At 33.9% G+C, this 15,157-nt stretch overlaps 1 protein-coding gene and 1 long non-coding RNA gene across 3 annotated transcripts in view; one reads left to right on the forward strand and one right to left on the reverse strand.

Annotated features, from left to right (window-relative positions):
* NBEA (neurobeachin) overlaps nt 1–15,157 on the reverse strand; it is a 514,417-nt gene that overhangs the window by 382,940 nt on the left and 116,320 nt on the right. For both annotated transcript variants that reach the window (XM_032190243.1, XM_032190252.1), the window contains exons 7-8: nt 7,377–7,496; nt 4,086–4,232 (exon numbers count right to left, since the gene is read on the reverse strand). In XM_032190243.1, coding sequence (XP_032046134.1) covers nt 4,086–4,232; nt 7,377–7,496 — 267 coding nt within the window. The remainder of the gene's footprint in view (nt 1–4,085; nt 4,233–7,376; nt 7,497–15,157) is intronic.
* The window catches only part of LOC116490770, a 153,064-nt gene that overhangs the window by 118,526 nt on the left and 19,381 nt on the right, over nt 1–15,157 (forward strand). The gene's annotated exons all lie outside the window — the stretch shown is intronic.

The following is a 15,157-nucleotide window of genomic DNA, read 5'->3' on the forward strand; positions in this document are numbered from 1 at the left end:
GGAAGAAACTGAACTAGAAATGTTGACTGACTGCTGACAGTCATTCAGTCCAAAGTATCAGACTTTAACCAATCTGAAGCAACAATTCCCCCCAACCCTGATACACACACTGTGGACATTCAGCCTTCAGCATTAAATGCTTTAATTTATAAACGGGTTCCCTTATCTTGCCATACTGCTCACTGAAGCAGAAATAGGCAGACTAAATCTTACGCTTACAACTTGAGAGCTGGCTCTCAGTTCATACGGCTGTCTAAATCTCACTTATCAGGAAATCACTGCTACTGGTTAGAGACTTGTCCTGATGAAGGTGATGATGCATTTCTCCCCAGAGAGCATATTTAACTATACAGATATATCTTTGTACACTTATTGCAGAGACAGAAATAGTTCAGTCATTTCACTGATTTCAAAAGTTGTCTGAAAAAAGAATTACAGCCATCCAAGTTGAGTAAGAATGATCTTAAATTGGAAACGCTATTGTTCTATTCACATTATTACAGTATGATGGAAAAAGAAACTACTAATTAGACACAATACTCCTTTGTTATTAACATTAGCTTACACAAAAAAAGAATATAAATTTAGCATACTCATTCTGTACTGGGGACTTGGGAAAATGCATCCACAGGAGGACAGCAGAGGCTATCAAGTGTATAAGGTCAAGTAGAAAATGGTTAATTACTGGTCATGGAAGGAATGAAACTTTGAGATCTCATACAACCAGTGTGAGGGCATAAAGACCACAAAGAGCCTTAGTTTTAAGATGTTGAATGGCAAATACATATATTTATTCCTTTATACCTTATCATCATAAATTACCTTCTTTATCAATTATTCAATATAGGATTGATATATATATGATTTTATATGAGATCCTATGTGATACATACATGATTTACAAGAAACTCACATCTTTGATTTTCTCTGCCACAACCTCAAGTAAGTACCTTCTCTAAAACACTCACAGGAGCTCCTGAGATAATTTTTAGCCATTATTTTTTATCTGGTTATCAAAGTATAATAAACAATGTTCAGAAATACATAATACATGTGAATTTGTGTACATTTAATACCTACTTAGTGTAACCAGCGTTAGAGAATCAATATAAAGTGTTTTCCAAACTTCATAGGAAGGAGAGTGATATTTGTCTATTCTAGCTACAAACTGGATACATGGAGAACTTGTATGATGCCCTGTGATTACTATAATGAAAATAGTCTAAATTAGTTTTGACAACAAAGTATGAAGCTTTCAGTAAGAATATAATTATTTTTTTAACATGGAAAAAACTATGAATTTGGATTTTCTATATATCCCATATGTATATTTTCCACTTAGGAAGGCAAAAAATACCATGAAGAGTTGTAGGAGAGCTACTGCCATCTCATGCTGCAATTTTGTCACCTGGGACATAAAAGATGACTTTTAATCAACCTTTAAATGCCTACCCTTGAACTGAACTGATAAGCCTAAATTCATTCATTTAGCACAAACAATATCTTAGTGCATATATACTATATTCATACAGTATACAGAATTCCATAGCAGATGCAAACAACCTACTTGCAGGAAGTTTTGGAATTTGTTGCACTTTTGCTTGCACATTCTACATAAGTGGTAGACATGGTGTCAGATTACAAGTGGTATCAGAATTTATTGCTAGACTACAAATAGTATAAGAATTTATTCAGAGATCATAAACATTTCTGCAAATTTTAAACCTACGATAACTAATAAAAATTGTCAAGATGGAAATCTAAGCTTTTGGGCAACCAGATAAGCAGCTGAAAATACCTATGTAAATAGAAGTATGGCATAAGGCTATTAAGACATAGGCTTGTACTAGAATCATAGCAGTTAAATTTAGCAATACAAAATTAAAAACTCACAATTACCATTTTTGTATTTATTAATATTAGAAAAGAAATTGCCTCAAATCACTGGAAAAAGTTAAGCATTGTTTTCTTTTGATGCAGGATTATCTTTACAATAACAGGAATTTTATTTCTGCAGCATAAATTTTAATGTCACTACACACATTCTACATCAAATTTTCCAATAAAAGCATAATAATAATAATAATCAGGAAACAACAAGAGAAGATCGTAGTCCAACTCATCTGCAGTATCCAACGCTGAATGCAACTGAAGCTAAAGCTAAAATGCTAAAGCACTTAAGGTTGTTCAGAAGTGAGAAGTAATTATAGTAGATGTTGTAACTGACTGCATGTGAACATCATAGACAAAATGAATGAATACTGCAATATTATATAGATTATATTGTAAAACAATAGCTAAACATTTTAACTAAAGTTAAAATCTCAGAGGCTTCTACAAATGAGAAATAGGCATTAATTAATGTTTAACCATTATTAGTAAAAGCTATATTTTCAGATACTTAGAGAAAGAATGAAAACACTTTACAGAGGAAAGAGGCGTTAGCTGTGCTGGGAACACAGTCTAAACCTAAAATCATCATATACCACGGAGAAATATCCCCGAAGTATTAAATTAATCTGATTGACATTTTACAAAAATCAGTAATAAGCTATAGGTGTGAAGAAATTTAGTTTAACAGAAGCCTAATAATCAATAAATGTAATAATGATCGTGCAGTAACTGCTAGAAATATCGTTTAGCATGAAAACACGTATGCCTTATGAAACCCTTCAACACTCAATATTATTAATAAATTCATAAAGATTTACTACATTTATTATTAAGCACTATAAGGTCACATTATTTTCTTTTGTATGACCAAAAAAAACACATTTGCAGAAATCTTTGTTTGAACAAAATACAGTATTAAGATTGAAATAAAGTACCCCTTGTTTGCAAGTGTGATACACTTCTTGACTAACTGAACATTTTAGGTTTTACAGCAGGTTTTAACCATCAAACACATGCAACAGACTTCCTCTTCTCCAAGTACCTTTGACATATATTTGGCTATTCACACCACATATATACCACAAAAGATATTTTCAGTTGTCACTGTCATTTAGATGCTAGCTGTCATCAAATGACTTACAGCAAAGTCATTTTCAGCAAAGCAAATTAATAGAATATAGATTCTACATAGATAGATAATCTATATTAATAATCTATATTTATAATCTATATATAACCTATATTCTATATATAGATTATATATCTATATATAGAATATAGGTTATATATAGATTATATATCTATATATAGAATATAGGTTATATATAGATTATATATATTATTAATCTATAGATTAATAGAATCTAAATGTTGATCTGTATTTGCCCCTTTTTAAAAGTCTTTATTTTAAAAATATATGATATATACTAAGAATCTGCAAGTATTCCAGATGATACTGCAAATTTCAAAAATCAACAAAAAATTCCATACTCTTAAGCTAGGTTAGGGCCAATTTCAAGTCTTCTCTGACATTTTCAAGTCTTCTCTGCTGGGCAAACAGTTTCCACACACTTCTGCAAAACATTTACTTTGTTTTTCTTGATAAAGTAATACTATACACAGCCATTTCAAGAATTAACTAACATTGTTCATACATATCATTGATCAAAGTTTATGTGTGCACTATAAATTTGTCCATACTGTCCCCCCTAAATTTCTCTGGCAAAGCATATATGAAAAGCTCAACTTTTACTTCAGCAGAACTCTTTAAAACTGTGTATTTGAACAGAATTGGCTTATTATGCTTTGTTCAATGTTAATCTACTTTAACTCAGTTCTTAAACACAAAACAGGAGAGAGGAGGAAAGTTTTTCCCCAGCCATTTATTTAGTACTCAAACACAAAATTGCTCTAATTTGATTATGACTCAAATTTATAAAAAATCACATATAATCATGTTTCAGCTATTTTTTAAAGCAATTACTTGCATCTTTCAAAAAGCTGGTAGAAATTAAGAACAGTTAGGAAACTTGACAAAATCCTTATCTTCTGCTGAAAACAAATCACACAGCTCTATATGACCCCAAGAGAAATATCTACATTTACATATAGCTTCCAACTATATCTATCAAGTATTGTCTATCAGTTATTTTCAGTTTTACAAAACAATGTTTTTTAAGATCCATTATTACCTTATAACCAGGTCCTAACTGATGTATTGCAAAAATCTGTGCTGGGTTGAGTGCTTCTGTGAATACATACACTGCTCCAAGCTGGCCACAGAACACTCGATTAGCATCAGCAGTCTCCGAAGAGCCAAGAAAACATTTGTCATAGCTCTATATCAGAAAGAGGCAATGATAATGAGCTTTAGTTACACAAACTATATAATGAAATACTATCATGTACAACTACTGGAGCTAAAAATAAATGGAGACCGTAATTAAGAAATTTTTGTAGTGATAAATTTCATTTTGAGTATCTTAACATGTATTATTTTATGGGTTGGTATTACAGTGCTGTTATGACTGGCTATTAGAATTTCTTTTTTATTAATCATTTAACATACAACAGAGAAATTTAGAATGGCAAAATACACTATTCTTTCACTGTTGTGCTAAAATAGCTAAACACATGTGGCAGAAAAACAAATACATTTTTTTTTCTAGTTTGCAACTGGTGCACAGTTCTATGACCACATCTTACAGTGATGTGATTTGAACTTAAACTCCCCTTCTGACTTCTTCCACAATCAGAGAAGTCACTATTTTCTGTTCTTTCTTCTCACATCTACCCTTCTATATGCACAAAGACCTTCTGCAGTTCTCCATCTGTCCATTTTCTATTATTTCGTATTTGAAGTGTGGCTTTTTTTTTTTTTCCTTCCCAAGTTAAATTTATTTTGCAAGAATTAGGTTAAGTTCTTCTGGTGCTTTGAAGAAAAAAGGCTTTTAGATCAAATGAAATTTAGAACTTAACCATCCAGAATAAAGATCTGAGAAATTAGGAAAAAAGATGCAGCACAAGAGGACTACATCGACAGCATAATGATCTTTGGCCAGGATCTCTTAGTTTCCTTGCCATGTGTACTTTATTTAATGAAAACAAGGAATGGGCCTCACTTTTTGAGACAAATTAAACTACTGTAATCTGCATTAGGAAGCCTGCTGGAGTTCCAGAAGCATTTGGACAGTGCTCTCAGATACATGGTTTGATTTTTGGGTGGTCCTGTGCGGAGCCAGCAGTTAGAGTCAAGGATCCCTAAAGGTCCCTTCCAACTCAGGATATTCTATGATTCTATGACATCATCAAATTTGTCTTCAATTTAGTATCTGAGCAAAAAATCTTCCACAAGACTTCATTAACCCCCTAATTCTACATCTTGAACAGCTTTATGCTTTCTCTGATGTCTTCCCATAACTGGGGGAAAATTCCTAATCTAAAATCCATAATAATCAACTCTTCCAATGTAACATTCATCTCTAAATGCTATTTGATCTCTTATAATCAACTGTTTAATGTACTGATCAGCTAGTAATTGTACACATTCAATTATTTGTGTTATGTGTTTTCATGCATTTAATTTAATCTTTTTTGTCATAATCTCTAACTATAAATAGTCCTTGGAATAAAAACATTGAGTTATGTGACACACAACTAACAATAAACTTTTTATAGCTTTTATATTTTATTAAATAGCATTAATGAAGATGGAGTTAACCGAGACATCTTCAATGTCTGCACATATGAAAACTGTAGACTGAAGTATTGGATACAAGAGGTAAATGTCACATAATGAAAAATGACACTAAAATATAAAAAAAAACTGTAATGTGAGCTCTATTGGAGGGGAATAAATCAGTTCGCAGTCTTTTCCAAGACAAAATCTATGCTTGAGAGAAAATGTAACTCAGTCAGTCCCTTAACTTTAAACTCAATACGGCAAATCTATTAAATTAATCTGAAAAGTATATAATCCAAATGAGTTTTATCCAGTGGTAACTTTGACACAGTGAGCATCTGAAAAGTTTTATCTTTATTATATTTCGTGTTTTCTTCATCATTAGGTGTACAGTCTCATTCATTCCATCATAGAAGAAAGTGGACTCTTTTTTTTTTTTTTAAAGCATAGATAGATTTAATTAAAATAATTTATAATCCAAAAATACTAAATCTGATACATTTCCTGTAAGAATGTACTGTTAACATAACTTGAACTCTGTTCAATTAACATTTAGTTGTATTTACAGGTATACATGCAATCTCTTCCAGGTAAAAATTACTCATTTCTGCCTGTGGTACAAGCAGACACAAGAACACTGTATTCACTTGTTCTACACAACTCTGCGTGTCTCAGTATCTTTTTATTAGTAGTCTCCATAGTCTCCCTATTGGTCATCCAAGCCAATAAAATTCAAAATACAAAATTGCCACTTCGTAGTACTTAATTTGTACTTGCTAACAACATTAATTAAATATTAAACCCTTAATAATTAAGGACATTAATTAATAATTAAGCACAGCATTTTTAATACTAGGCAACTGCCTATGAACTAATCCAAGTCAAACAATGAAAGAGGCAAAATATGCTTGCTACTGGGATATAGATGTACGAAATCAGACTTTGTTTAATGCCATAAATTTTCTTACGCTTCTCCGTGCTTCTGTTTTCCAGCTTTAACTTTTTTTTTCTCCTTAATCTCTGTTTGTCTCATTGCTTTAATATGGTAAATTCTTCATAGAAGAAATTATCTCTCACAATATTTTTATATATATATGTATATATATATATGTATTGTGCTTAAATCAATGGGACTCTGACTATGGTCCAGACTATTAAGTTCTACTGCAATTAAAAAAAAGTATATACTTAAAATCTAATGTTCAATCAACAAAAATATCACAGAAATCTTGTAATCATTAACAGATGTGTCTTCTTGAATAAAACAGAATTTAACATAATACAAAAATTATTGGCAGATACAAAAATACTTTGCAGCATACATATTCATTAGGCTGAATGAATCAGTTTTTCTTAAGGGTTTTCCTTAATCTACACATCTCAAATCTGTAACTCCACCATAACTTTCTATGGAAAAAGTGAAATATGAATCCATTGTTATCACTGTCCTCTAACAATATTATATATTAAAAACATTAACTATAACTGTCTCTCTAACAAAATCTCCACAGATTTCCTTAAAACAGCTTTGCAAAATAGAGCCCCAAATCCATTATAATCTAAAGGAAAAGAAAAAAAATACACAAAGAAACCACAGCAATATTAAATTTTATGAAACACATAACTAAGGCTTTTAAAGCTTAAAAAAAAGAAAAAAAAGAAAGAAAATTTGCAAAGATCTAGAGAAAATACTGTAGTTTTCTTTCTTTTTTCATTTACTTTTCATTTACTTTTTCATTTACTTAGGTGAACAGTTTGATGTACTGTGAAGGTATAAGAAAGGAAAAAAATAAAATCTTACATCATTTGTGTTAACATGCCAGGCCATGTCACCATAGGATACCAGCTGACCATTCACGTAACATCGTATTTCACTGTTTCTCCAGCGATTATAGATGTGTACAATGCTTATCATGTACCACTGAAACGAGATGGAAAATCAGTATATAGTGGCAGTTTTTGTGCTGTAATACATAAACTTAATGAAAATAAGTGAAAAAGCTCATGAAGTTATATGACCAGATGAATCCTTACAAACACGTAAGATTAAAAGTCAAGTCAGTGGAACTTCCAAGTCCACTCAGTAGAACAGTGCTCAGACATAACAATGCACCTACCAACATCTTTTTATGGGATATGAGCAAAGAATGCAATAAAATTAAAACACAATAAAATTTAAAAGATTATTACATTCCCTTCCTGAAAGCGTAATCTAAAAACATATGTGCTGTACACAAAATACAACTCAGGTCTCATCAGAAATCCATTTCTATGTGCCTTAACAAATTAACATCACACATCTCTGTCTTTTAATCTATCAGAAATTATTAAATAAAAAGAAAGAAAAAAAATCACCACAGCAGATTTTACAGCCCAGTTTAGCACCTCACCTCAATTGCTTTCTATTTTATAATCAAGGGGAGAAAGCATCTGAGTAAAACACTTCCAAGTACAACTATGGTAGTCTTTCAAATAATTTGTTCAACTAGAATCATTATGTCCATGATGAATTTTAAATGTAAATTGTAAAGTTTAAGAAGAAAATCTTAATTTTCCTTTAGAACCCAACCTTCAGAATAACCTAATCCTAGGAACGGTAATTTAATATTTTGTGATCTGAAAATCAACTCATACTTAACTATAATGGGCATCTATTCTTTCAAAACACATAAAAAACAGAAGAAAATGGACATTCTGGAGAGAGTTCGACAAAGAGCCATAAACGTGATGAAGTGATCAAAGCCTCTGACACATGAAGAGAAGCTGAGATATGGGACAGTTTAACTTCGAAAAGAGAAGGCTCAGGGACATTTTATTCATGTGTATAAATACTTAATGGGCAGGAAGTAAAGAGGGAATCAGAGATTTCTCAGTAGTATCTAGTAACGGGGTAAGAGGCAACAGGAGCAAACTGAAATACTTGAAATTTCATTTAAACATAAGTAAGAAGGCTGGCAGTAAGGGTGGTTGTACAGTAGAGCAGTTTGTACAAACAGGCTGTGAAGCATCTCTTCCTTGGAGGTGCTCAAAACCTGACTGGAAACACCTAGAGCAGCCTAATCTAGTTGCCACTTCCCTGAACAGGGAAGGACTACACATAATGAACAATTACTCACTTGGTCAGAATTCAAGCCAATTTATGAGCATCTCAAAAGACTGATCATAGTGATTTTTTAAAATTTATTTTTTCAATTAACTGCTTAAACTGAATATATGGACTTTAACTTTCCCTTTTGAGTAAGGCTGCAGTTGTTTCAGTTGTAGTTATAGTAGCAGTCTTGTATATGTTATCATCTGGACTTACCAGGTACAAATGCTCATTTATTATGTTAATATATTATTATTTGAAATAGTCATTTACAATTTATTTGCTTTCTCTTTCTTGGCACATTTTAATTATTACTTTTTGACTGTTATGTTTAGCTTTTTTTTTTAAAAAAAAAAAAAAAAAAACACTTCTATGTCACTGGAGATTTATTTTAATAAGCTTGTTTTATGATTATGCCACTACTTTTCAGAATATTTAGTAAACACATCTTCATGAAAAAAGGTATATCCCTCCTCCTCCCATGGGATTCAGTCCAACTATGAAAGGGCTTCAAAAGTAGTGCTACAGTTTCAAAGCTAGAATAAAGCTGAACTAGTTATGCAGCAAAATACTCATATCTGTATGCGCTTTACTAACAAATTGCCACCCTTGGAAAATAGCACTTCAAATACTCTGAAGAGATGCAGCCCCACATGATTTACCACTTTGGCAAAAGGTTTAAGTTTAGTTTAAACCTCCATAAGCATTAATTTTTGTCATTTTGTGTGATTTTTATACTATTGTATGTAAAAAATTTCAATATCCAAAATGAACCGTATTTCTAGGCCTATGCTCCACATCCTCCTAAAAGAATACTTATGAGGCTGTCTCAGACAGCCTCATAAGTAAACAAACATAGCAGAAGTCCCTAATACAGAAACTGCGTTACTTCGTTTGACTCTAGTTGCTTTCTTTTTCTAGTTGCTATGAGGTTCTCTGAAGTAGAGAACCTCATAAACAAAAGCCAAGCTAATAAACAAACTCAGATCATATTTACTGAATGATCCAATCATAAAAATCTGTGAAAACCAAAGTTCACTTAGATACCTACTATAAGACAGTCACCTACAATTCTTACATAAGGAGTGCATCAAGTTGAATACTTGTAGGCATTAAATACCATTCTCCAAGTCTTAGCTACACCTGCACAATAATTTGCTGCAGGTGCCTTTTTCTTGTTCAGCTGACTAGATTAGATGGCTAACCTTTTGGAAGAACTCACCTCCTAAGAGCTAATCAAAATAATCTAGGTAGCTTTTACAACACAATAAACACGAATAGAAAAAAATATTCCTTTCCTCCTTCACCTTCTGTTCTGCCTTGGTAAGAAAACATATTTGTTTGTTCTTCCATATGTTTGTTCTTCCATAAGAAAAAAAGTAAAAGAGAGAATTTCATGTATGTAAAGTCTGAACTGTCTCACTAAATCACTGATGGTTTCAATCATTTAAATTTCCTTCCTTGTTGACTTGTTTTACAATATAAAACAGCTGTCAAGAAGTTAGAGAAGCTATCCTCTAAGTGGTTGAGGTGGTCTTTCTCTTCTACACCAACAATACTCTCATCTATAATATTGTGCCATACTATCATTATCTTTATAAAATACTGAATCAGTTATTTGTCATGAATTTTCAACTTGTTGAAAAAATACTTCACAGAATGCATTTAGTTTGGACATACAAATGTTGCGAGGACATTTGTTGTCGACGGAAGGAAGACACAGACGCTCAATATGAGTGATCAGTGAACTTCGATTTATTGGATAGCTCAGTCGTCTTTTATCTAATTCAATATAATTAGCTCATACATATTGCAAAAGCTAAGCTCATGATTGGTTAGTGCATTTCTCTACTTTATCAGCTAGTTTCTCACTCCCATCAACCGAAATAACACAGTTAGTACTTTCCCAGACCATCAACAGATATCATGTTCTTGTACCTGAAACCTCCCTGAAACCTCCCAGATTTTACGTACTTTCTCAGACTCATTTACGCACTTTCTCAGACTCATATGAGTGTCCTGGTTTCAGTTAGAACAGAATTAATTTTCTTCCTAGTAGCTGGTGGAATGCTGTGTTTTGGCTTAGGATGAGAAGAGTGCTGATAACACCCCGATGTTTTAATTGTTGCAGAGCAGTGCTTATACCAAGCCAAGGACACCTCAGCCTTTTGCTCTGTCCTGCCAACAGGCAGGCTGGGGGTGCAGTAAGAGCTGGGAGGGGACAGACCCAGGACAGGTGACCCAAACTAGCCAAAGGGGTATTCCATACCATCTGACGTCATGCTAAACAATATATAGGGGTGGTTAGCCGGGGGGAGGGGGCCGGACTGCTCGGGGTTAAGCTGGGCATCGGTCAGCGGGTGGTGAGCAATTGCATTGTGCATCACTTGTTTGTACATATTATTATTACTTTCCTATTATCACCATTGTAACATTATTGTTATTATTGTTATTATTATTTTGTTATTATTATTTTCCTGTCTTATTAAACTGTCTTTATCTCAACTCACGGGCTTCACTTTCCATTTCTCTCCCCTGTCCCAGAGAGGGAGGGGGGAGGGTGAGCGAACGGCTGCGTGGTGTTTAGCTGCCAGCTGGGTTAAACCACGACAATGAGCTGCGTTCGATACTTTGTTAGTTCGCAACCTCCTAGTTGCTCAACATTCACATGACCTACTTCACTTAACCATTCCTCCACATACAAATGAAGCATGTTAACGATATATTTGACAAATTTGTCTTCTGCCCTCTGATTTAATTAAGAAGTTATAATTTTCACCTGTTCTCCTAAGTACCCTGTAGTTATTTGGACAATTGAAAATATTGTAGGCAGATCCTTTATCTTTTTCTTTTCTTCCTAGTGAGAAACATGTCAAGAAACTTTTACCAATTTGTCTTGCAGACTCAAAATGAACTACTTCATATTTACTCTTGAGAAGTTAAGTGATACATTCTACTAAGCATGACTTAAAAATGCAGCCCTGATCAATTTCACTCATTAAGAATGGAACCATAGTATATGTAACATTATTTTACAAATATCAATAACCATTTTTCAACTTGAATCATTGAACTTCTTACAGCTTCTACCTTAAAAAAAAAAAAAAAAAGGTAAAAACAGGTATAAAACATTTTGTATTACAACAAATTTATTGATCCTACATGCATATAAATAAATATTTTATATTCACTTCTCCATAGAAAATGTCCCCTTCGCATGTACCATTCTTCTGCCTCTTTCAATTGGATACAACTCCCTGTAACTTGTAAAGTTAATGATTCTTAAACACATAGTTTAAATCACAAGCAAGTTCTTTTCAATAAAAGTAGCTATTAAACTTTTGAAGAAATAGGAGTGTTTAAACTTCATATTAGTTACACACTGAAAGCCTTACTTTCGCTTGCCACTTGAAGCATGTAAATGAGTAATTTGGAGTCAAACAGTTTTTTCTTGCATTTGTTGGAAACTGCAAAGGTAGCCCTGAAATAGACTGTGTTACAAAGATGGCAAGCAGTCTAGCACTTATATCCTTCATTACTTAAAAAACAAACAAACAAACAACTGAATACATATATGTTATATATTAAAAACTCCCTGTATAAATCCATAACTTCCTCAAAACAGTTCTCAAGACTCTCCGCTGTTAATGGATGATATTTTTGTATTAAGTATGAAGTAAAATGATGCAGATTTATTCTTTTTATTTATTTATTTATTTATTTTCTTAGGGAAATAAAGTACTTTTAGAAAATTAATATTATACTTCTTTGCAAAGATTTCTCTGTCCCTCATCAAATAACAAATAAGGACATACCCAACTAACTTGTATCCCTATATTTTTTTTAATTTCTCAACACAATACCTTAGTACAGGTTTCTGATTCACTTGGTGACTCAGTCTCTGAGGCAGGTTTAACAGATACAGATCTTACTAATATAAAAATTTCCCTCTCTTTATCAGAGGAAATAAAAGTAAAAACATTTTTGCTTGTTGCTTTTGAAATGAGAGAAGGCACATAATTAGAAATAAAAAAGCATGCAGCAAAATATATATTCTCAATAATCTTTGCAGTAGTCCTTAAACTGAGTTGCATTTTTTATATTTTTATTTTTATATGCATATTAGAATGCACATTTTTCCACATCTGTTTTCCAGGTCTTTAAAAATGTATTTTCACTTTTTCCACTTAAAAACTTATAGTTAACAGGAGGGTAAAAAAAATCCTACTCATTGTACAATAGTACATAAGATTATATCACTTCCTTCATGTCCAAGTAAACAGATTTATTGGGTCATACTAGATTAAGGACATACCACTGCAGCTTTGTCTTCTGAAGTCACGTGTGACCTGCCTAATTATTTTTTTCCAAGCAAAAATGAACAAAGTAATTTTTGTGGGCTGAAATTTTGTAGACCCCAGGGAGGAAAAATATTTTCCCTTTTGTAGGAAGATTATATTTCACAAAGGAACAATAAGTTCAGCAGAAAATTAATCACTGAGACCCCTGAAATTTAACTTGACTAAGCTAAGTGCAAACCATGCAACTACTTTTAGTCAGTGCTTTAGTCAATGCTTCTTTTCTGAATCTTCCACGTCACCTAACAAAAATATGTTAGATGAAAAATTCGTCCTCTTTCATTCAAAGTTTATTCAACAATAATCTCCACTTAGTGATGATGATGATTTTCCTGAGATGAGACATTATTTGCAATGGCATTATTAAAAATTGTATATTTTATAGCTATTTACTTATATTTACAATTACTTCTGTAATAATCTGATAACGATAACCTCCAAGTTCTGTCCACATATATTCTATGATTTTTTTCCTTTTACAATGCTTTAAGAGCATTTCAGACAACATACCAGTCTGCAAGCTGGTGTGCAGCTTGTCCCGTTGTGTGTAGAATAAACTTAATAGATGATCCATTTGTTTGGAAACAAATAGCTCATTAATCTTCTGTTGCAACACTGTCCACAGATCCCATAACATGAGCAATACCATCTTTTGATAGCATTGGTGTGCATGTCAAGCTTTATTTAAAAAAAGCAAAAACCCACAGATTTTATCATTTTACTATTTTTTTTTATTTGCATGGTAACCAGCATTCCTTGCATATGCATTTTCTTTTAGTCAAAATCTCCTTCCTGTCATGCATTTTTTTTGAATCTTTAGCATAGCTACTGCTTCAGAGCACTATTTACATCTGTTGCTCCGATCTCCAAGGCAAGCTCTAAAAAACACATTGAATTTGTTTTTGCGTGTAGCGCCTCTGACAAATGAAGACGGAGAACTGGTAATGACAGATGGGGAAAAGGCAGAGGTACTTCTTTGCCTCGGTCTTCACTGGTGGTCAGGCTTCCCAGATCTCCTGTCCCCAAACCTCTAGGCAAGGGCTGGGGGAGCCCACTGTAAGTGAAGAGCAAGTTCAGGACCTCTTGATGCAACTTAACAAGTACGAGTTTATGGGCCTTGATGGCACGCATCCAAGGGTCCTGAGGGAACTGGGTGCTGCAGTCGCCAAGCCACACTCTATCATAATTGAAAAATCATGGCAGTCAGGCAAAGTCCCCAGTGACTGGAAAAAGGGAAGCATCACTCCCATTTTTAATAGGGTAGAAAGGAAGACCTGGAGAACTACAGACCAGTGAGCTCCACCTCTGTGCCTGTCAAGATCATGGAACGAATTCTCTTGGAGGCAATGTTAAAGCACATGCAGGACAAGGAGGTCATCCAGGACAGCCAGTGTGGCTTCACAGGTAAATCATACCTGACCAATCTGGTGGCCTTTTATGATGGAGTAACTGCATCAGTTGACAAGGGAAGACCAATTTATGTCATCTCCTTGGATTTCTGTAAGGCCTTTGACATGGTCCCATATGACATCCCAGTCTCTAAACTGGAAAGATAGGGATTTGAAGGGTGGACCAGCTGGTGATTAAGAAAGTGGCTCAATGGCCATACACAGTGTCCAGGTGTAGGCTGGTGACAATCAGTGTTCCTTGGTCTGTCTTGGGACTGGTGCTTTTCAATATCTTCATCAATGACATAGATGATGGGATTGAGTGCAACCTCAGCAAGTTTGCAGATGACATCAAGCTGAGTGGTGCAGTTGATACCAAAGAAGTAAAAGATGCCATTCAAAGGGACTTGGACAAGCTAGAGAAGTGAACCTAATGAGGTTCAACAAGTCTAAGTGCTGAACCTGGGTTGGGCAAATGCCAGACATGAGCACAGACTAGGAGAACTCATTGACAGCAGTCCTGTGGAGAGGGACTTTGGAATTCTGGTGTACGAAAGGCTCAACAAGAGCCAGCAGTGCATGCTTGCAGCCCAGAAGGCCAACTGCATCCTGGGCTGCATCAACAGAGGTATGACCAGCAGCTGGTGGAGGGAGGGCATTGTCCCCATCTACTCTGTCCTCATGAGGCCCTTCTCCCTGTCGTGGTTTAACCCGACCGGCAGCTAAACACCACGCAGCCGTTCGCTCA

This window comes from Aythya fuligula, chromosome 1, assembly GCF_009819795.1.
Source record: "Aythya fuligula isolate bAytFul2 chromosome 1, bAytFul2.pri, whole genome shotgun sequence".
NCBI classification, from domain to species: Eukaryota; Metazoa; Chordata; class Aves; order Anseriformes; family Anatidae; genus Aythya; species Aythya fuligula.